The sequence below is a fragment of the Felis catus genome, chromosome D3, assembly GCF_018350175.1.
Source record: "Felis catus isolate Fca126 chromosome D3, F.catus_Fca126_mat1.0, whole genome shotgun sequence".
Lineage (NCBI taxonomy): Eukaryota > Metazoa > Chordata > Mammalia > Carnivora > Felidae > Felis > Felis catus.
This window is the reverse complement of record NC_058379.1, coordinates 1,665,226-1,686,602: the sequence shown is the minus strand read 5'-3', so window position 1 is coordinate 1,686,602 and position 21,377 is coordinate 1,665,226. Positions and strand designations below refer to the sequence as shown.

The 21,377-nt window shown below is 58.9% G+C and overlaps 1 protein-coding gene across 4 annotated transcripts in view; it reads left to right on the top strand.

Annotated features, from left to right (window-relative positions):
• Positions 1–21,377, top strand: part of ADGRD1 (adhesion G protein-coupled receptor D1) — a 123,074-nt gene that overhangs the window by 60,823 nt on the left and 40,874 nt on the right. For all 4 annotated transcript variants that reach the window (XM_019814407.3, XM_011287690.4, XM_045042112.1 and 1 more), the window contains one exon: positions 18,341–18,414. In XM_019814407.3, the coding sequence (XP_019669966.2) occupies positions 18,341–18,414 (74 nt within the window). The remainder of the gene's footprint in view (positions 1–18,340; positions 18,415–21,377) is intronic.

Genomic DNA, 21,377 nt, shown 5'->3' with positions numbered 1-21,377 from the left:
ACACGTGGACACGTGGGCACACACGTACATGGACACAGCCACATGCATGCACACATACATGCACACATGTGGACATGCATGCGCACACAGGCACCCGCGTGCGTATGTAGTCCAGCATGGTTGAAATCCCACCAGCCGCAATAACCGATGTTCACATTTTGATGCTCTCCCCTCAGGAGCTTCTGCAGCTAAACTTGTGGGCTGTACACACAGTTTCTAGTAAGTGGGGTACGCTCTCCCTGTTTTCATTTACCATGCTTGTTTCCGGGCCGATAACGAAACAGCATAAGTCATTTTCGTGGCTGCGTTACCATGTGTCTCTTTGTCATCGTTCTGTGGCTACACGTTGTTTCGTGTTTTCATTATCGTGGACAACACCCTAATGGGCCTTCCGTGTTCCTGCTCAGTTACCGCTTCGGGAGAGCGTCGTAGGGTTGCTCCGTTAATGTCTGCACGTTGTTCTTCCACTTTATCCTTTATTGTGGACGTTTAAGGCGGATCTGCATTTCCTCAGCGCAGGGGCCAGTGGAGTCCTAGAACCACATGTTGGAGCTGGAGTTCACACTCTCCAGACCCGGCTTCTCGGTCCTCACAATTTTGAAATGTTGTGTGTCAGGGAAGTACAGCAAGCTTATGGGAATGCACACGCATGAGTGCACAGCACGGCAACTCTTCACAAAGTGAACACCCACTTTGTGTGTGAGATCACCCACACCCCATCAAGGACCCCTCCCAGGTGGCTCCATTGGTCAGATGTGGGTGGGATGACAGTGCTGCTTGGGCACAGGCAATGCCGTGTGGGAACCGTGCACACCCACAACCCACAGTTTGGGTGCCAACTCGGGAACGGAACTGCCAGGTCCTAGGGCATGCATGTATTCAGCCTGGGTTGGTAATGCCAACTGGTTCCCAGAGTGGATGCTGATTTACCCGCCACCATCAGCATGTGACAGTCCCAGCTGCCAGCATTCGAGGTGTCTGTTGTTCCCACCTTAGCTGTCCTGGTGGCTCACGGTGGCTCATTTCTGTTTTTGCTTTTTCCTGATGACTAGTGAAGTTTGTCACTTTTTTGCGTGTTTATTGAACATTCTGATATCCTTTTTTGTCTGTCCTATTCAAGTCTTTTGCCCATTTCCCTGTGGGTGGTCTGCTTTTTTTCTCTTACTGATTTTTTTTAGGACTTCTTTATACATGTTGGGTGGGACTCATTTGTTGGCTATGTAAATGGCAAATACCTTTTTCACCTGGGTCTTGCCTTCTTATTCTTGGGGTATCTCCTGATGAGCTGCAGCTCTAACCTGTAACACGGTGTGACGCGCCAAGCTTCTCTTCATACCGCGCGCTCCGTGTGCCCTCTCCCCGAACCTTGCCCCACCCAGCGTCGCGAAGGAACTCTTGTGTTTTCCCTCCTAGGCCTTCTCTGATTGTCCCTGTGTGTGCTGCGAAGCATAGTCAGGGTCTCCATTCTCCGGGAGGGTCAGCATCCCCTCCAAGGCAGCGTCACCTTGTTGTAAATCAAGTGACTGTGTCTGTGTGGCCCTGTCTCTGGACTCTGTTCCTGCTGCCACTACCCACTGACCTAACCGTCTTAAGGCTCTAAGACCTACATGGGGATCTGGCTTTGTTTTTCTGGGCTGCCTTGGCCATTTTGGGTGAGATACCCATTTTTACATTTGATACCCATAACACACTGCCCTTCAGAGGGTTGAGCAATTTGTGCTGTACACAGAGGGGCTTGCCAGCACCGATCTCCCCACATGGTTGCAAACTCCAGCGAGCACAAAGTCGCATCGTGCTGGTGTCATTCTTATTTGAAGTTTTATTTTTTTTTAATTCTTTAATGTTTATCTTTTAAGAGAGAAAAGACAAGGCGTGAGCAGGGGAGGGGCAGAGAGAGAGGGAGACACAGAATCCGAAGCAGGCTCCAGGCTCCGAGCCGTCAGCACAGAGCCCGACGCGGGGCCCGAACCCACGGACCGTGAGATCATGACCTGAGCCGAAGTCGGACGCTCAACCGACGGAGCCCCCCAGGCGCCCTGCGGTTGTATTTTTTATACCATTTGTGTCCTTACTGACTTCCAAGTCCTGTCTGCCTGTGACATCATCTACTAGCCTCGTTTGCTATTTCGACTGTTTTGGCCACGTGCCAGTCCAAACGTGTCTTTCGTCAGGTGTGTCCACTGCTTCTCCAGAAGAGGGGTGTGCTCGTTTCCTGTTGCTGCCGCAACAAATTACCACCAGGCAAGGTTTGAAACAACACGGCCTTACTGTCCTGCGATCGGGAGGTCAGACTCCCGAGCTCGGTCTCATGGGGCTAACCCAGTGTCAGCAGGTCTGCGCTCCTTCTGGAGGCTCCCGAGGACGATCTGTTTCTTGCCCTTTGCTGCTTCTAGAGGCACTGCTAAGCGTCTCTTCCTGACCCGACTTCCGTAGGCATGCCTGCCTCTCTGACGGGACCCTCCTGCCTTCCTCTTGAAGGGGCCCCGCTGGAGCCTCCAGGATAACCTTCCCATCTCGAGATCTTTAGCTTAAGTCCATCTGCAAAGTCCCTCCTGCCGTGTAAAGAGCATCCTCGGGTGCTGGGTATCTCTGGGGGATTCGGATGCTGCACATCAGCAGAAGCCCCTTCCAGCTCCACGGCATCCAGATCCCTGGAGAAGATGCTCGGACGCCTCGGCGTGCACAGCCACCACTGCGGGGTGGCACCGTCCCTCCTGGGAGCCGCTGCCTCCAGCCCCCCTCGCTCTGGCTGATTTGACCAGATGTGGAGACAGACGGATGCTTGCTGCTCGTCGTCCCTCGGCCGCTGAGGCCGTGCTGATGTGGACACTGTCCAGCTGTGCATCGGGGCTGGGGCGCAAGGTGTCCTTCTACGTCACAAGGAACAAGTAGCTTGCTTGCTTCTGTGGGACGCGTCTCCCCTGGCTGGTGTGGCCACAGGTGGCTGCTGGACAGTTTGTCGCGCGACACCTGTGGCGTGTCGCCGTGAGGCTGCGAAGGAACAGAACCCGTCCCTTAGACGAGCTGGAGTTCGCTGAACACGGGGGGTCTGTTGCCTCAAGTGAAGCCGGTGATTGTGTGGTTCAGGGACCGGTGCAGCCCCCGGGCCCCTGGCGTCTTGTATGGCGTCCTAACTGCTGCCGTCCTCCCATGAGGCACTGCAGGTGGCGCCGGGGACGCAGGAGACGCGCTCGGTCCCCGCGCTGCTCCGTCCGCACCCGGGGATGAGCGCAGGGCAGGGCCTCGTCCCTGCCTGCAGCGCCGCGTGCGGTTGGTATGCTGTGCCTCGGGCAGCTGGGCTGGCCTGGGTCACGGCGTTCCCTTCGAGAAAATGGCTAAGGTTCGTGCTGCCTTTGCTCCTTTCCAGCTCATCCTCTGGCCCTGCTGCCTCGTGCCACAGCATCGCTGTGTCCCCCCCCCCACCCCCCAGCGCCTCCGTGGTCCCACCTCTCACCGCCCCCACCCCCCAGCGCCTCTGTGGTCCCACCTCTCACCATCCCCCCAACCCCGTCCCGCGGGACCCACAGTGCAAATGGCATCCGCTTGTCTCTCCAGGGTGGGGAAGTGGGGAGAAGGTCCAGCTCGGCCCGAGCCGAGCGTCTCCATGAAAACAGGCCACGTCTCAGGTAGTCGTCAGCGGGAAGGACTGTGATGAAAGCTGTCCAGAGGCCGCACTCACCGTGTCGGGGCAGAGAGAATCCCAAACAGGGAAACCATCGTCCTCGTCCCCAGCAGACGTTCCAGCGCAGGGGTGGCTCAGGACGTCCAGCCCTGGTGGGCTCCTGCTTTGTGCCGGCCGAGTATGCTCCTACTGAGAACAGGGATGCACAAGCCGGCCCACCCATCCAACGGGGGCAGCTGGGCCCTGGAGAGAACATTTGTTTGGAGAAGGCTGCCTTTCCCCTGGGGCCCAAAGAGGTTTGCCTGCTTCCGAATCATGAATTCGTTGCAAACGTTTTAAAATTGGGAGATTCCACCTAAAAACTAGGACTTCTCTCTGTTTCCCCCCTGGGATGACAGGGGATCTGAGAAGGGCTCTGGACTTCACATCTGAGCTGCCATCCACTGGGCTCTGAGGCCCTGGGGTGTTCAGATCGCCTTCTGGACCTGCGGGAACCCAAGTTTGACACCCGTGATGTGACTCTGACTCCAGGGGAGGCTCTGTTGTGGCTCCGCTGGCTTCCCAGGGTAGGGGGACTCATCTGAGGGGGATCCGCAGGTGGTGGCTGATGGGACAGCCAGTAAGGAGGAGGGCAGTGTCACCACCGGCTCCCCTTTTCTCTCCCCCTCCTCCTTGCTCCTCCTCCTCCTGAACTGATACCACTCCTTGATAAGGGTCAAGTGTAAGCACTCGTGTCCTTAGACCCTGAGTTTTCAAGTATACGTGAGAACAAACGCGTCACCATTAAATAGAAGATGCTCACGTTTGTCTCAGTTGTGTGGACCCAACATTTTGCAGTGCCCGGGGTGGGCAGCTGGCCCATGGGAAACAGTGTGCGAACCAGCAGGGTTTTGGAGGCGGGCAGCTCTGGAAGAGCCCCAGGTGTAGCCCTGGACAGACTCTGTGATCTGGGGTGAGGCGCCCGCCCTCTGAGACTTGTCTGTGATAGGGGCTCGTGATGGCGGTGAGCATCCCAGCCCCAGGGGCAGCGGGAGGGACCAAGCACAGGGAACAGCACCGTGAAGCTGTGATGTCTCCTTCCCTCTGGAGCTGAGCTTGCAAAGCGGTGGCCCTTTGTGCCACGTCCAGCCCGAAGATGACTCGGAGTGTGTTTCAGACGGTTTGGAAGCAGTTGCCAATATTCAGTCAGGAGACTTTGACCTGAATATCTGACTTTCTGGTTTCTCTCCAGAAACCCGAGTTTCTGGTAGTGCCAGTCCTGCCGGAAGGCAGGATGGTTGGAGAGGAGAGGTGACTGTGCCCTGGGCTACCTGGAAGGGGCCATCATCCCAGCTGGCCGCCCCTGGGGGTGACAGATGTCAGTGGTGCGACCGTTTCTCCGGAATGCCCTTGCATCGCTGGGGAGCAGGGCCTTCACAGAGCACAGATCAGGGGTGCTGGGCCCTGGGGGGATGAGGTTCAGGCTCAGGCCTTGGGAGGTGCCCAGAGGGAGCCATTCAGGACCCCGCGATCGCAAACAGCTTCGTCCTGCCGGGTCAGGGCCGGGCATTGGTCTGTAGCTGCAGCCCCTCCGGTCAGAAGTCAGTCGGTGACAGCAGGAGGGGCCTTCCCATCTGGTCTGCACACCCTGGGGCACGGTATGAGGCCATAAATGGCTCCCTTGGTGCTTTGTGGAAGGCCAGGGATCAGTGGGGGCAGGTTTGATGTCGTGTAAACCAGTGTCCCTATCGACCGGGAACAGTGGTCTCGGCAGCGGCTGCTTTCCTTGGGACGTGACTACCCCCCTAGGCTTCCAGGGTGGGGCCCCAGGGACCGAGCCTCTTCCAGAACCTGGCCCCCTCCTCCAAGCCCAGGATGGCTCTGTACTTGTCGCCTCGTGGCACTCATCGGGGTTGGGGCTGCAGGGCCTCCGTCAGCTCCCCTGGAGAAGGCTCCTGGGGCCTCTACGAGGTGTCTCCACTGACGTCCCACCGGGCAGACCCTTCCACTCTGGACAACGGAGAACAGGTGTCCACCTGTCACGGACCTCTGTCCTGCTCCCACCTGGGCACATAGGGCTAGGCCGAAGGGGGGCAGCAGGGGCAGGAGACATCCAGGCCTGCAGCCTTTCTGGAGCATGAATGGGGTGTGGACGGTGTGTGGTTGGGGGCCTGGGTCATCTCTGAGTTCCCCTTCCCGGGGAGAGCGTTGCCTTTCAGCCCAGCCTGCAGCGGGCTGGCCGCGCTGGCGTCTCGAGCATGGGAACCCGGACCGTCCCCGGGGCTCGGCGGGGAGCCGCAGTGCGCCTTCCTGCGTGCTCAGCGGCTGCAGCTGTGCTGGGGCCCAGATGTGCCGAGGGGTGTGTCCGCCCTTCCTGGTTTGCACCCTCAGCCTCCGGGAGGAGCTGGGACCAGGTGGGGGCCCTTGGCGCATGGCCCGAGAGGGAGTTTCTGTGACCTGCGCTCCTTGGATTTGCAGGGTGGAGGGCTGAACCGGGCGCCGTCCCAGCTGACGCTCAGATCGGCAATTTATTCCACGATGATAATAGGTTGTTGATCCAGTAACTTTTTATAGTTCACATAAAAGGCTTTTGTTCTCTGAGAAACCATTCCTCATTTCTGGGCAGGACGGGATCTTTTTTAGATGTTGGCGTGGCCCTCCTGTGCACTGTGGGACAAACCCGCACTCGGGGCCGGGAGTGCGCCCTGGGCCCGTCCCGCCGGCGCGGGGCAGCCAGGCCTGCTGTCTGTGCTCCCCAGGCCGCCGGAGGGCCAGGCTTCTCCTCCTGAGCACTTCCCGGCGCTCAGAGATGCGGGGGATGCCGGCTGCCTTGTCAGACCCCAGGTCCTCGCTGAGGTCAGGCCAGGCCACGGCTTTCCCACGCGCGGAAAAGCAGCGAAGCAGAGGGAGGGGGCCCCGGGGTGGACGCAGGAGGAAACAAAGAGTGGGAGCACAGAGAAGCAGACGCCACCTCGAACCAGCCCCCTCCACCTTGTGTTTGCTGTGTGGCCCCGGGCTGGGCCCTTGGGGTCTCTGGTCTCGGCCTCCTCCTGTGTGCAGCGGGCCGCCCTGCTGCTGGCAGGCCCACGTGAGGGCCGGCGGCTGACGGTGTGGGGCAGGTGCCGGGCGTGGCAGCTGGCGCTCGGCAGGGAGAGGCTTGCGGGCGCGGTGCCACCAGGCACGGCCCCGACTGCCCTGGGCCTCGCCCATCTGGTTCCTCCCTCGTCTGTACCCCACGCGCTTCCTCTGCGTGACAGCGATGAACTTCTTTTCAACCTGCACGCCCACTTTTCTAAGTAGCTGTGGGCAGAGATTCTGGGCGTGGGACGGTCGCCCCGGCATCTTCCAGCGTGCAGGCAGAGTGTGGCCTGAGTACCACCCGAAGTGGCCTCCTGCACCGGAGGTGCTCAGAGGAGCTGTCTCCTGGAGAATGCTGGCCCTGGGACTAGCTGAGCCACACGACGTCCTCGTGAGCCACTACATGTGTGCTGCGTGGGGGCTGGAATACGGGGGCACCTGTGTGGTCTGTAGGGAAGGAGAGGGCGAGCCTGGTGCCTGCTCTGGGGGACACGTTTCGCTGGGTGGGACTGGCCTTGCGTCTCCTGGGGGCTGGTGGCGAGACGGAGAGCCCACCGGACCGGAGGGGGTAGTGGGGCAGTGGGAGGGACAGCGGGAGCCCGTCGGAATTGACCCCCTGAAGCCTGGAGAAGCGGGGTGGTTGCTTGGGGCTTGCAGCTGTCACCCTGGGTGGTCAGGAAGTCATCTTCGGACTTGTCTCTGTGGTCTGGTCCTTATGAAACCGGGCAAAAAGGCTTCTTTTGCAAGCGTTTGGAGCGTGTGTTACATGACGCGGTTCCAGGCGTTTGTGCAGGAGGCCGGGGACTCCGCGTGTCCCAGCTGGGCGTCATCTGCCCGCCGGTGGCCCACGACACAGCTGCGTCCCATCCTTGAATGAGAATCAACAGCACCGCCAATGTGGCGGTCAGGCGGGACACGCTGGCGGCCTGTGTGGCTGGGAAGTGCTTTCGTCGGGTGGCCAGGTGTCCCGGCGCTGCTCACGCTGAAACGTGACCGGCGGCTTCCGGCCCAAATTTCCAGAGTCGCGAACCGCGCCTGTTTCCACGTTCACCCCCGGGGTTCAGCGGGAGGGACGGAGGCGGCCCGTCCTCCTGGGCCCTCTCACCTGCCTGAGGTGGAGGGTTACACGGATCCACCCCAGGAAACAAGAACTCCGTGTTCCTCTGATGGTGGATACTGGCAACCGGCCGTACCACCGCATGCTGCCTTGCGTTTTCTGCTGTTTATTTGAAACAGAACTGGGGTGTTTGTGTTTACGTGGTAAATTTCCATCGAGAGTCCTCTCCGTAAACAATTAGGAATTCCAGTCATGACGTAATTTTCTGGAGTGTTCGATATTTCTGACAGTGGCAGACATCTCTTCAGCCTTTCCTGACCTGCAGGTGCCCATTCAAAGGCAGAGAGGGTGCTCTCCTGTCCGGGGCTGGACCCTGGATTGAAGCCCGGTGGGGAGGGGCTCAAGCCCCAGCCGGAGGGTGGTCCCACCTCTTCTGTCTTCCCCTCCTTAACATACGCGGTTTGTGTGGATGTTTCCTCCTCCAGCGACAGAAATCACAGCTTTTGTGGCCCCAGGAGCTCTGAGCAGAGGCTTCCAGACTCATCTGGGTCTGTCTATACGACAGACCCCTTGATCAGATCAGGAAGGACACGCTGTCAGGAGAGAAGGGCCCTCAGGAGCAGAGCTGAGGGGTTGCTGCCCACACCACCAGCTGGAAACGCTTTGCCCACAGGGTCACCAGAGCCCCAGGCCAGAAGCTTGCTCTCCGGGTCTGATGGCATCGAGTGCATGCCACGGCCACTGGCTCAGGGGTCTGATGGAGGAGGAGGCCAGTGGGGCCATAGCAGCCTGAGGGTCCATTCCTGGGCAGGGTCTGGTCCAGGGCAGGGTCCGGTTCTGGGCCAAGTTCCCCGAGCTCCTGCCACCTGCCCCGAGAGGTCAGGGGCCACGGAGCAGCCATGGGTCACGCCACATTCCTGTCTCTGTGTCTTCTCGTGTCTCGAGATCGGCCCCGAGGCGAGCTCTTCTGCAGCCGGCACACCGTCCGGTGAGAGCTGGAGCGCTGTGTCCTGAGGGCAGAATCATTGCCCTTGGCCGCCACCGTCACCGGCACTGCCTCCCCCCGGAGTCAGGGGGTGGCTGCCAGGGCTTCGGGTGAGGATGGCGAGGAGGCGGCCGTGTCGCCCAGCCTGGTTCCCTCCCGCGGCGGGATCGGGCTTCTCTTTTCAAGGAGTGGTCGGGGGAGAAAAACACTGACTAGCTAGGACCTCATGGTGAGGAGCGTCTGCGGAAAGAAGGGGAGAGAGCCAGGAGCCAAGGTCACACTGAGCCAAGCGCGAGCGGTCCCCAGCCGCCGGAGCGACAGGGCGCTAGGACACGCGCTTCCTCGGCGGCTCTGTGGGCTGCACTGGAGAACACGGTGGTGCTGGCCACCGCGAGCGGGGCAGGGGCCACAGGGACTCTGAAGCCGCCAGGGGCCCCACCAGCCTCAGCGTGAGCCTCAGCGGCCGGACCTGCCTGTGGCCCAGCTGCGCCCACGGGATGGAGCGTGGCCCTTGTTCACGGCTCCTGACGCACGGGGGCTCTCCCAGCCCCGCTGTGCCGCGCTCAGGGCCAGCGGTCCCCGGGTCCACACGCAGCTGGGCGGGCTGGTCCCTCGGACCTGGGCCCCGGGCCTCTGCGCTGGTTTTCCAGGCCTCTCTCTGGGCCGTGGTGTCACTGCCTCCTCGGAGGACCTCTCACCGGGTCGCGCCTGCCCCAGGGTGGGGCGGGGTGTCACGGGCCGTGCGCCCCTCCGCCCTTCACTGCCCTGGGCCACGGCTGCCTCTTCCTCTTCTCGGTATTTATGCCCCCGCGTGTTATAAAGGTTTTATTCATTTTGTCGCGACACCCTTCGTTGTTCGAGGCTGCTTAATTCTGCCAGTGTGCTCTGCCCCAGTGGGAAAGCGTGTCTTTAAATAAGAGCTTTTCCCTAGAAGCAGGCACAGTGGTTTGGAAAGGCTCTGACATGCTTTCGGTGCCCCGAGAATGACAGGCTTTCATTTCAGAAGTTACTGCCGCGTTCATACCCCAGGACCTTTGGCTTTTGGACGAACCAACCATTCCCTGTCTGCCTCGGTCAGGAGACCTCCTGCTTCCTTGTACCTGCTTGCGTCACTGTTCGTGTTCAGGTCAGTTTGGCCACTGAAACCTTGTCTTCCAGGATGGACGGTCAGCCGGATGATTATTTCCCTGTGGACATCCGTCAGTTTTGACAGTTTTGTATCCATTAAGCAAATTTGTTCCGACATTCCTGGTGGCCTCCTATGTGCATGATTCTTTGACTCTTCCTTGGAGGTGGTAGTAACACAGTTCATGCCTCCTTCATCAGCGACTTAGACGATGTCTTTAATACGTGTTCATTTTGATCTCTCTGAGAGTCATGATTTCACCTTTGTGGAAAATTGTCTTTTAATGAGTGGGAAGATAATTTAAGGGAAAGACTGTAATTCCTCTGTTAGAAAAGGAGTTTTTTTCATGCGTGTTGAACGTCCAGGAAAATTTGGATTAAACTGTTTTACTTATGAACTTGTAAAATAGAGCGGCAAACGGGAAAATCTAGCGTCTCTGGTCTCCACGGTTCTGGAACGCACATTGTGAGTTCGACATTCTTCCCTTCTTCTCTAAGTTAAATTGCTCACCTTTCAGGGAAAATAGCATCACTTTTAATGTGGTTTATGGATGAGTTCAAGATCGAAAACACGATTTGTTATTATTAGCAGCCACAGAACCAGGCTGTAAAATAGATCAGAATTATATAACCTTTCCAGCCCACACCATTATCTACACAGAAATAAAAATATTACTCTCCTTGGTGTGGCCCCTCGGGGCATACCTATAATTGCAGTTTCCTGATAATCTGCAAATCCCGCAGCTAAAGGTTTATATTGAGATTTCTGCTTCGTAGCTTGTGTTATGAAAACAATACATTTTCCCCCCCAGTTGAGGACAGCTGATAGACACGGAAACGGCATTTACTGTTTCGATTCTCAGCCCTTATTTTCACACATACGTTAGAGGGCAAACTATAGTTTGTAATCCAGGAAGATTTTCTTGCTGTAGAAAAAAAACCCAGACATGTGCCATTGGAAAGAAGAACCAGTGAGGATGATGAATTTAGGGACCACGGTCTTTCTACACTTACAAAGAACGTGTTCACGGAACTTGGGCCAGCCACATGGGAGTCCTGGGTCTGCTGGCCGCACAATTCAGGGGCAGGAGGGAAAGGCGGAGACCCGTATGGGAGCGACCAGCAGATCGTTACTGAAGCCGTGTTTTAAGTTCTGAGTCTTTCTTTTCTTCCATCACAGCACGGATGACGGTAAAATTAAGTTTGCGGAACATTTTTGAAAAATTCAAACCAGGTGTCTAGGGAGAAATAACTTATAACCCAAATATTCCATGAGCAAGAGGCGTCTGGGAAGAAAAATAACACAGAAAGAGGTCTAGAAGCAAAAGCTGACCGCTTTGATGTGGGTGGAGGGTGGAATCTGACACCGGGGGCGGGGGGCTGTGGCCGGACCCTCCCCGGATGATGGATAATCGCTTCCCTTGTTTTGACCCAGACCACACAGGAGACACTGTGCTTCACAGTGAGAACACAGCGTACCCCTCGGGATGCAAACGTGGGTGTTCACCGAGCCACCGGGGCCCCAGGAGGCGGGAGGAAGCCCCACGAAGGAGCGGGGTCCTGGGTCTGTTGTGTATCTGGGCGTGCTGGATTGTCTGTGTGGGACTCTCCGTTGGTGACAGATAGTGGAGACTCGAGGTGCTGGGGAGGCCGGGGAGGGTGATCCCCAACGAGAGCAGCATTGTCCACGATGATGAGAACAACACTCGGTGACCCGCGGTCCCCTTCGCTGGCCGACCGAGGAACCCCACGTTCCCGTGCAGAATGCGGCTCATCAACACGGGGCCTAAATACAGGAAGCCCTGCTTAGTGGGTCGGTACCTTCACCTCCCGCAAGCCTGTGTTTCCTCCGGCTGGCAAAGTGATGCGGTGGAACCCTTTTAAAACCTTTTATTTTGGGATGAGGACAGATTCACAGGAAGTTGCAGAGGTAGAAGAAAGAGGTCAGTGGAGCCCGCGCCTGGTCTCCGCCGTGGTTACGGACGACGGAACCGATTGTGCAGCTGCGGAGCCGGGGTGGACGTCGGCACGCGCTGTGGGTGTAGACGGTTGTTTTAAGTCAGGTGTGGGCTCCCGGAACCCCCGCGGTCACCAAGATGCCCACCTGTTTTATCCCCGCCCCAACTCCTGGCAGCCGGGGGTCTGTCCTTCGTCTTTATAATCCCGTCCTTCTGAGAGAGGAATGATGAGAATTGCACCGTGGGGCACCTTTTGAGCTTGGTGGCTTCTCTCTCTTAGCCGAACGGGAGGCCTGTCCTGGTCACTGCTGCTTCGGGCTCGCGCCTTCTCGAGGCGGGTGGTCGCGCAGCGTGGCGGGCCCCAGTGCGCCCGGCGCTCACCCCGTACAGAATGTTCTGGTTGTTCCCAGGGGCTGGCTCTCAGAGGAAGGCCACTGTAAACAGTCGTGCACAGGCTTTTCTGAGGAAACGGCTTGTATTTCTGTGGGATAAATGCCCAGGCGTTTTGTGGGGTCACAGGGGAAGCATTCTTCATATTTTTCAACACTTCCGGACAATGTCCCGGAGCGGCCGTCCCCTTCCACGCTCCCAGCTGCTAGGTGTGAGCAGCTCAGCGTCCGCGCCCTCGTCAGCATCTGACACGGTCACCACCTTCTCTCTCCGTTGCCCTCATGGTGGGTCTTCATTGCCTGGCGGTAGCGTTGCTGACGTCTCCTCTGGGGCCTGCTGCCCGTACGTGCTCGTCAGTGCAGCGTCTCCTTGTGCCCCGCGTTCGCTTTCTAACTGGATTCTGCGGAGTTTGTGTAGCTGAGTTGTGAGAGTTCCTTACATGTTCTAGACCGCACGCCTGCGTCACACGTGTGGTTCGTGAACGTTTCCTGCTAGCTTGTGTTGCTGTCCTCTTCAAGGGCTATTTCACAGAGCTGAGGTTGTTAATTTTTAGGAAGTCCAATTTACTGATTTTTTAATATTCAGTTTTTTTAATGTTTGTTTATTTTTGAGAGAGAGAAAGACAGAGTATGAGTGGGGGAGGGACAGACAGAGAGGGAGACACAGAACCCGAAGCAGGCGCCAGGCTCCGAGCGGTCAGCACAGAGCCCGACGTGGGGCTTGCACTCATGAACTGTGAGATCGTGACCTGAGCCGAAGTCAGACATTTAACCCACTGAGCCACCCAGGCGCCCCAGGACATGTTTTTATAACTCATTTTCTTTCTACAATTAACCCCGTGTGTTTGGGCAGTCATGTTATTTATTTCATGCTCCTGAGCATGTGCAGAACGTATTTTTAGAAGCGCTGCCACGGGAGTCAATGGCACCTGATGTTAATAAGGAGCCTATTTTCTAATGGGAGGAAATGATGCAAGAAAATTGAGGAAAACTGACGATCCCGCACAGAAAAGAGATTTTTGCAACTTGTGTGAATTTGTCTTAATTCAGATGAATCCCAGCGTGTTTTCCACCCTCCTCTCTTGGACTAGAAGGGAGAGGGCCGTGAGGGCTGGAGCCAGGGGGGGCCTGGGGCCGCCCTGCCTGAGCGTTCTGGGACCCCTGACATCTCTGTGTCTGTGGTTAGCCAGAGGGCGGGGGCAAGTTGAACCCTGAAGCCCGGGCCGGGAAGGTGTCTCGATTCTGTTTGAAGCAGACCGGAAGCAAGTGTGCGTGGCAGCTTCAGACTCGTGAAACAGCAGTAAGCACACGTGGCGACTGGGCCCAACGGCCCTAAACTTGTGGCTCAACACGAGATCTTCCTTTATAAAGACAAGCATCTTTGCAGCTCATGCATGTGAAACGGGTGGAGGCTTCCGGAAACGCCCCCAAAGCCCACTGCCGACAAAAATGGACTCACAGCCGCCCTCCCTCCTCGCTCCTGCCTCCTCTCGGCTCCTCTGGTTTGCTCCGCCGGCAGGCCGTGTTGGCGCCTTTTCCGCTGAGAACCTCAGGACTAGGTGTCACCTGGGCGCGGGGGTGACTTGAAAACACGTTGGGCTGTTTTGAGGGGACTGTTCTAATTGCAGACCCCGTGTGACTTCCCAGATTTTTCCTCTGTTTTGGCCCCGAACATCCCAGCAATTCCTGTGCCTGTTTCCCTCCGCTGCCGAGCCGGCCGACGGGCGGACCGTGAGCTGGAACCCGACGGTCCCGGGTCCTCAGGCTGTTCCTCCGGAGTCGGGGGGTTAACGGGACAGGGTGTGGGAAGCCACGGAGGATCGCGCTTGAGAATTCAGACCCCCCTGGAGGGTCCCAGAGTCCCAGGGGGCAGTGGAAAGACCGAGAAACTTGTGTTCCGGGGTTGTGCGAGCCCCACGTGCCTGTGGCCCCTGGTCCCCAGGGCTCAGTGGGCATCTCTGACCCCATTCCCCAGTGGCTGTGGTGCTGACCTCCCAGCCGCACGCAGCTGCAGGTGGACAGAAGAGGCAGGTGGGGACGCTGGGCTGTCACCTGCAGGTAAAACGAGCTCATGCCGGCACCACACGGGCATCCGCGTCGTGCGGTCGGGACGGGTCCTTCCACAGGACAGACCCGACTTCGCCACCTCCGACTCAAAGGGGCCTGGAAGGGTCGCGGGACAGGGAGGTTTGGGCAGCATTTGGGCAGGGGAGGAGGGCGGGTGCCTGTGTCAGGGCCTTGGGGGTGACCTCGGATGACCTGATTGTCACCTCGAACTAGGGTGCCTGTGGTCCACACGCGCCTGGGGCGAAGGGGACGTTGTTGTGCATGTGAGCGCAGCACGTAGGCACGTCCTCAGTGCCCCCCACCGCCTACCTCTCCCAGGAGCCAGGAGGGACAGCCCTGTCCACAGACGGCGAGCCCCTGCTCCGCTGGGTCGCAGGCCTCTCCACCCCGACCTCTTGTCTTCCGACCTGTTTCTGGAGGTGTTTCCTCAGTCGTCTCCTCCATGGGGCCCCTGCTACCGGTGCCGGGGTCCGTGTGGGTGTCTGCCAGGGGGGGCTGCGTCCACTGTGCTCCCCTGCCTACAATTCTCGAAGACAAGGAACATCGGCCAACACCAGGATTTTGAGGCCGATTAAGGGGTTTCTTCATCACCTCTCCCCTCCAAAATTAACTTTGTTTTTCTTGCTTTTGTCAAAGATGGGACACCCCAGCCGTCTGGAGCCCTGGACCCTGGCTTGTCGGGAGACGAGCTGGGTTGGGGACGAGGGTGGCCGGCTGAGAGGACTGCTCCCCACCATCCGCCGAGGTCCTTGTGCACTGTTCCTTGAGCTGGGAGTGTGACCTTTGACTCCTTCTGTGGCTTTCCTGAGGGTCAGAATTAAGGACCGTGGTGCCTTCTGTGTATTTGCTGGGAGTAGCGACAGGCAGGTGTCTCTCCCCCTGCTGTGTAGGAAAACTATATACTTGGACGCGAAGCCAACAGATTTCCAAGCAAGGGATGTTCATGGGTTGTTATCTCGTAGATTTGTCTGCGCCTGAGATGCGTCTTCTGGAAGCAGACACCCTTCTGCACCGTGATTATGGTCGGTAGGCAGTGGCTACTCGATTAATCCCATTTTCTTCTCCCCAAATGGTTGAGTTTTCCGAGAAAGTCTCAGGCCCCGCAGGAGATGCTCCTAGGGCCCATGTGACACCTACGTGAGTTTGGGGACGTCAGGTGGCTTGAAGCAGGGCCAGCTTCCTGCTGGAAGGCCCGCTCTCTGCAGACCGCAGCGCCTCAGCGTCAGGGCACAGGAGGCGTGCAGATGAGGGTGCTGCCCCTCGCCCCCGTGAGCACACCCCGTTTCCTGGTCCCGTCACTCGCGAGGCTGCGGGGCGTCGGCGCCTCCCACATTTCTCCAGGAAATGGGGCCGTGACACAGATGACTCACCTTCCTGTCTCTGGCAGCGCTGCTCCCCATGTGTTCACCAATCACGCTCCTGGGAACATTCTAGGCCTCCGTTCTTGGAGACGTGCTGAGGGCCTCCGTTCCAGCGGTCGCAGACTCCAGACATGAGGAGGCGGTCTGCCGTTCTTGGCGCAGGACGGCGCGGGGAGGAGCCTCGGATGCCAGGGCTGGAGTTTCCCGACTTGGGGTGTGACCTGGACCCCAGGCCCCGGGGAGCACCGTCTGCGCCTCCGCTCTTCTGACCACACGCGCGCTGGGCTTGCCGCGGTCGGGGCTGATTTTTAAATCCCCTCGAATTCGGATCTGGAGTCAGAGCATCGGGACTGGGAGAGGCCCCTTTGGCCAGAAGTGAGAGCGAGCCGGCTCCACGCTGCAGGCGGTGGGGGAGGGCATCGCGTCTCCCTCGGGCCTCAGCGCCCCCCGATGCGTGCGCCTGGCCGCGGGCTGTCTGCAGCCCTCGCTGGCGCCCGCCCGCCTTTGCGGCACACGAGAACACACACACGCACCTGCCCGTGCACAGTGATGCCTGGTGCTCCTGCAGGGCGGGCCTAGGGCTGCCCGGGGCCAAGGGCACAACAGCGATTCTAGGTGGGGCCGCCACCCGGTCCTGATTGGACTTTGCACTTCGTGGGTTTGTGTGTCGCAGTTCCCCTGCTCACAACCTTCTGTGTCCCCAAGCGGCTGCAGGATGAGACTTTGCACGTCTGAACACGATGTTCACAGTGGCTGGGACACTGAGGCGGGGGGAGGGGACAAGTGGCTCTCAAATTAATGGGCGTCACCCCAAGGTCTTGTGAAAACCCCACCCCCTGTTTCCGACTGCCGGTGGGGGGGGGCCTGGGATGGGCCACGCCAGGCTCCTGGGTGATGCCTTTGAAGAGCACCCTCTCGGGGGGGGTGGGGGGTGGGAAGGGGCACCAGCAGGTGGCCCAGGTGGCGCGAGGTCAGGGGTCTTGGGTGGAATGTGGAAACAGAGTAAGAATAAATGGAGGTTTGGCCTTTTTAGCTCTTCCCTGGACTCCCTTGGCTCTGCCGTTGCGGGGCTTGGCCCCTCCGCTTTCTCTTAGGGTTTGGTCAGTCAACTCATTTCCCTGGTACCAGCCCCTCTGCCCTGACGCGGCAGGTGCTCGGACAGAGGATGGCCTGTTGGTTTCCGATGCAGCCCAGCACAGTGGACCGGGCTGTGGCTGGACACCCCCTCGGGCACTCCTGCCCGTGTGGCAGTGCCGACCCCGGGGGGCAGCAGGCATCCCTGCCCTGGGGGGCCTCACCGTCGTGGAGGAACACAGGTGACGCACAGGCAGTAACCAAGCACGCTTCCGGTGGTGTTGAATGCCGTGTAAAAGGTGAACTGGGAAAGGGACGGTGGTGGGGGCGTCTCTAGGCGGTGAAGGTGTGAGCAGTTGGAGGAACCGGCCACGGTCCTGGGCAGGAGGGGTCTACGGAATTTCCAGGCACAGACAACAAGGCGTTAAGGTAATGCTAGTACTAGAGGGAAACAAAAGGAGTGAAGATTCCGTTTTGCCAAGGTATCAGTAATAAACGGCAACACGTAACCGTATTGTGCGCTCGGGGACCATCAGCCATGGTTCTGGCATGCAGCCGATGACAGATGACCCTCTGGTTTTTGCGGTGGGTCCAGAGGGCACCCGTCAGGGCTGCTGCAGGCACATCTTGGCACCAGGAAAGAGGAACTTAGGTCCCGTCTGGAGCCGAGATGGCGAGGGAGCCGCCCTGTCGCTCACCTCTCCCGCAGCAGGCTGGCTCCCGCGCTGGTTCCCACGCTGGCTCCCACACTGGTTCCCACGCTGGCTCCCATGCTGGTCCCCACGCTGGTTCCCACACTGGTTCCCACGCTGGCTCCCACACCGGCCCACACGGCCCCTCGACCAGGCGGGGTCTCGTGAGCAGCGCTGGTGGATGAGATGATGGGGTGAGTGGCGGGCGACCACGTGAGAGGTACTGACTGGGACTCTGTGAGGCACCGCGAGTCCAGAGCGGCCCTGGCTTCCTGCCGCGCTCCCGCTTCCGGAGCTTCCCGGTGGCGGTTCTGGGCGGACCCCCCGTGATCTGTTTTGGGCAGAGCCGCTGCGGCCAAGTGCCCCAGCTGGCATCCAGGAAAGGTCCAGGGCTGGAATTTTCTCTCTTGGGGGAGAACGAGAGCCCCGGGTTGATCTGGTCTGCTCATTCCTCTGTCCTCATTCAACCAGCCCGTGGTAAGAGCCAGCTGGCCAGCAGGGCACAGGACAGACTTCCTGGTGGGGAAGACAGCACGCAAACAAATGAGTGAATATGTAATCTGCTGAGGAAGGGGTGGACAGCGCAGGGGTTGGTACCGTTTCGACTGGGCAGGAAAGTCCCTCTGGGGTGACCAGGTGGCACGGACCTGCAGGAGACCATGTATCGTCGGGGGGGGGGGTGGGGAAGAGCACTCTCAAGGGAGGACGCGGCGAGTACAAAGGCCCTGGGGCGGGGCCCTGGCTTCTGGGCTGGTGTGGGCGAAGGAGAGGAGGGGGTGTGAGGTGGCCGATGCCATGGCCTCTGTGACCACGACGGGGTTGAGCTGGAGGGTGGGTGGCCTCTTGTGGCACCAACCCAAGGTCTCCCGTGGGCTGGGGCGCAGTGCTCAGCTCAGTGCTAGGAGCCTGGCTTGTCCAGCGGCCTCATGAAGATATCCATGTTTTCGTTTCAGTCCCGCCGGCAGCGCAGCGAGGCCACCAACAGCAGCAACCAGGTCTTCCTGTATTGTGCCTTCCTGGACTTCAGGTACTGCCTGCTTGGGGCCACGGCAAGGACTGGGGGGGGGGGCGGGGGAGGGGGGAGGGAGGGGGAGGGTGTAGGAGAGAGCAGGGGAGGGGAGCACCGGGTGGGCAGGGGGGAGGAACATGGTGTTGGGAGAGCAGGGGTGCGGGGAGCACAGGGGAGGGGAGGGGGAGGGGAGGGGTGTGAGGATGGGGGGAGAGTGGAAGAGAAGAGCGGGGGGTGGGGACCGCCGGGGGAGGGGAGCAGGTGCGGGTGGGCGCACCGCGTCCAGGTTATGGTCCGGGTCACCCTTCTAGAGGCAACACGGTAGCGTTGTCCGTAAATGCTGGAAACGCCTCGGGACGCAGGGCAAGACAAGAAGGAGGCACTGGTGCAGGTGTTCTCGGGGACCACGTGGACTTAGCAGGACTCCGCCCCTGAAAGCCCAGGCAGCCAGTGCAGCCAGGGCGCCACCGTGGCCTGAGAAGGGTCCATCGCCCTCGGCTGTGCCGCACTGGCCGGTGGGGGTGGGGGGGGAGGCTGGGCGGGGGGCGCTGGGCAAGCAGCTCTTCCCCGGCTGGCGTGCAGGCCTCCCAGGCCTTCACGGCCCGCACTGGGGTGCACTGTCGCACCTCAGTCCTGCTGGAGCTCGGTGAGCTGGAGCGCAGGCCAGGGGCGCCCTTCTCTGTGCCTGCGTGGGTGTCCCGGCTTGAACCGTCACGGACGATGTCGAAGAACGCCTGTCCCCTCCTGCTCTGCCCTCGATCCCCACACCGCCGGCGTGGTGTGGGTGTCCGCCGTCCCCATCCCCACGTGTTCTTTGTCAGCCAGAAGTGCACGTGCAGAAACAGCCACAGCTCTGTCACACGGCTCTTGAGTTTTCACAGACGAGTGACCGTGGGGGTCAGGATGCAGAACGGGCCCAGCCCCTGCCCCATCCGTGTGCCCCCTTGTCGCTCGTCCCCAGACTCCAGCTCCTGCAGCCGCCGATTTGTCTTGCACCAACACGGTTCTGCGTCCGCGAGAACGCCGCGGGGACGGAACCGCTGTGTGCGTAGCCCGTGGAGTCCGGCTTCCTTCCGTTAGCATGAGGACACCCGCGTCGTCGTGTGTGTGAACAGCCCCCTGTGGTCATTTCCTGCCGGGCGGCCCCTCCCTGGCTCCCTCCTGTCCGCGGGCCGCTTCTGGGCAGCGTGAGTGAAGCTGCACGCTGGCCTGCTTTGCGTCCCGGGGAGGAAGCCCGCTTGCCCGGGTGCCTTGTTCGTTCACAGGTCGTCGAGTGTCATCTGCTAGCCGTGTCGAGGACTTCTGTGTCCGTGTTCGTGGGGGAAATTGGTCCGTATAGTCTCCTTTTCTCGTCAAGCCTTTGGGTTTGGTAGCAGGGTGACCGTACCATCGTAAAGGGTTCGTTCCGGACAGTGTAGGTCGAACTGGTCTTGCTTCTTCTGCAGCATTTGATCGAATTCACCTCGGGGCCGTCTGAGCCTTAGTTTTTGTTGCTGGCAGGCTTTGAAGCACGCGTCACGCGTCCCTAGTTGGCACAGAACCATTCGGGCCACGTGCCCTCTGTGTTTCGGCAGCTACTTTTTTGAAGAACGTGTCCGGACCATGTTTAAAGTGCGTGCACGGAGTGGTTCGCGGTGTCCCCTCGCAGCCTGAGTGCACGTCAGGCGGTCTGTGTCCTTGTCCCCTCGCCGCTTCCTCAGCTGGCGCCTGCCATCTGCAGCTCCCCGCGCCTTCTCGGCCGCTCGCACGAGAGGTTTATCGGTCCTACAGGTCATTCTCAAAGGCACCGCCGTTGGTTTGCAGTGTTCTCCCCTCTTGCATTTTTATTCTCGATTTTGTCGACGTGGTCTCTTCTCAGCCTCTTGCCGTGGGATTCGTTTGCCCTTTACTGTCTAACTTCCGAGAGTGTGGGCTTCGGTCATTGGTTGAGGCCTCGACTCTTCCCTGACGCAAACGTTTCGTGCTGTGAATTTTCCTGTGAGCGCGGAGTTGGCTGTGTCCATGGTGTTGGCACGTTGCTCTTTTTCATTAGGCGAAACGTGTTTTCTAACCTTTCTTGTGACTTCTTCTTCAAGCCACATGTTGCTTTGAAGTGTGTTGTTTGGTCCAGCTGCTTGGGGATTTTCCAGAGATCTTTCTGTTGTTGATTTCTAATTGATTTTTTTTTTTTTTTATGATCTGAAAACATTCTTTTTTTTTTTTTTTAACTTCAGTCCTTTTAAATTTGTAGGACTTGCTTCATGACCCAGCATGTGGTCAGTGTTGGCGGACGCCCCTTGTTTCCTTTACAAGCGTCTGTTCCCGACGGGTGCTGTTCTTGTCACACGCTCTCCACTGCAGACACGTCAGATTAGTGACCTTCTGGAGCCACCGGAAATAAGAAAACAACAATTACATGTTTTCCTTCACGCCTGTCTGTTTTCATGCTATTCTGACTGTGTGCGGATGGAAGTTTCTGTCTGGCGTCATATCCTTCGAACTCCTTACGTAGCGCAAGTCTGCTGCCACTTCCTGTTCGTCTCCGAATGTGTTTGTTCCATTTTACCTATGAAAGATGTTCACCCTGTGCTGAGAATGCTGGTCACTTCTTTCTAGACGTTAGGAAGTGATATAGGCATGATATCAGCACGTTATTCCAAGCAGGCTTCCCTGGGGACCTTCTTACCTTCCTGACCCCTCCTGCTCCCCCACGGCAGCCGCGATGCTGAGACTCAGGAGTGTGTTTTCTCCGTGACTGGTGCATGAGTTAAACGTATGCTCAAAGGAAATCCGTGGTCTCGTTCCAATCCATGTTCCGTGTCCCGTCCCACCACAGTTTGGGCTGTGGTCTGCCCACATCGCTCTTAACTGCCGTGTGGGATCTTGTTACATTTGTCCCACGTTTTAGCCACGCGTGCCAGTGAGTGGGCGTTTTGTGCGTAGACCCCGGCGTCCCAGGTCACAGGGTCGTGCAGGTTCTTGGTGTCGCTGGGCCCGGCGCC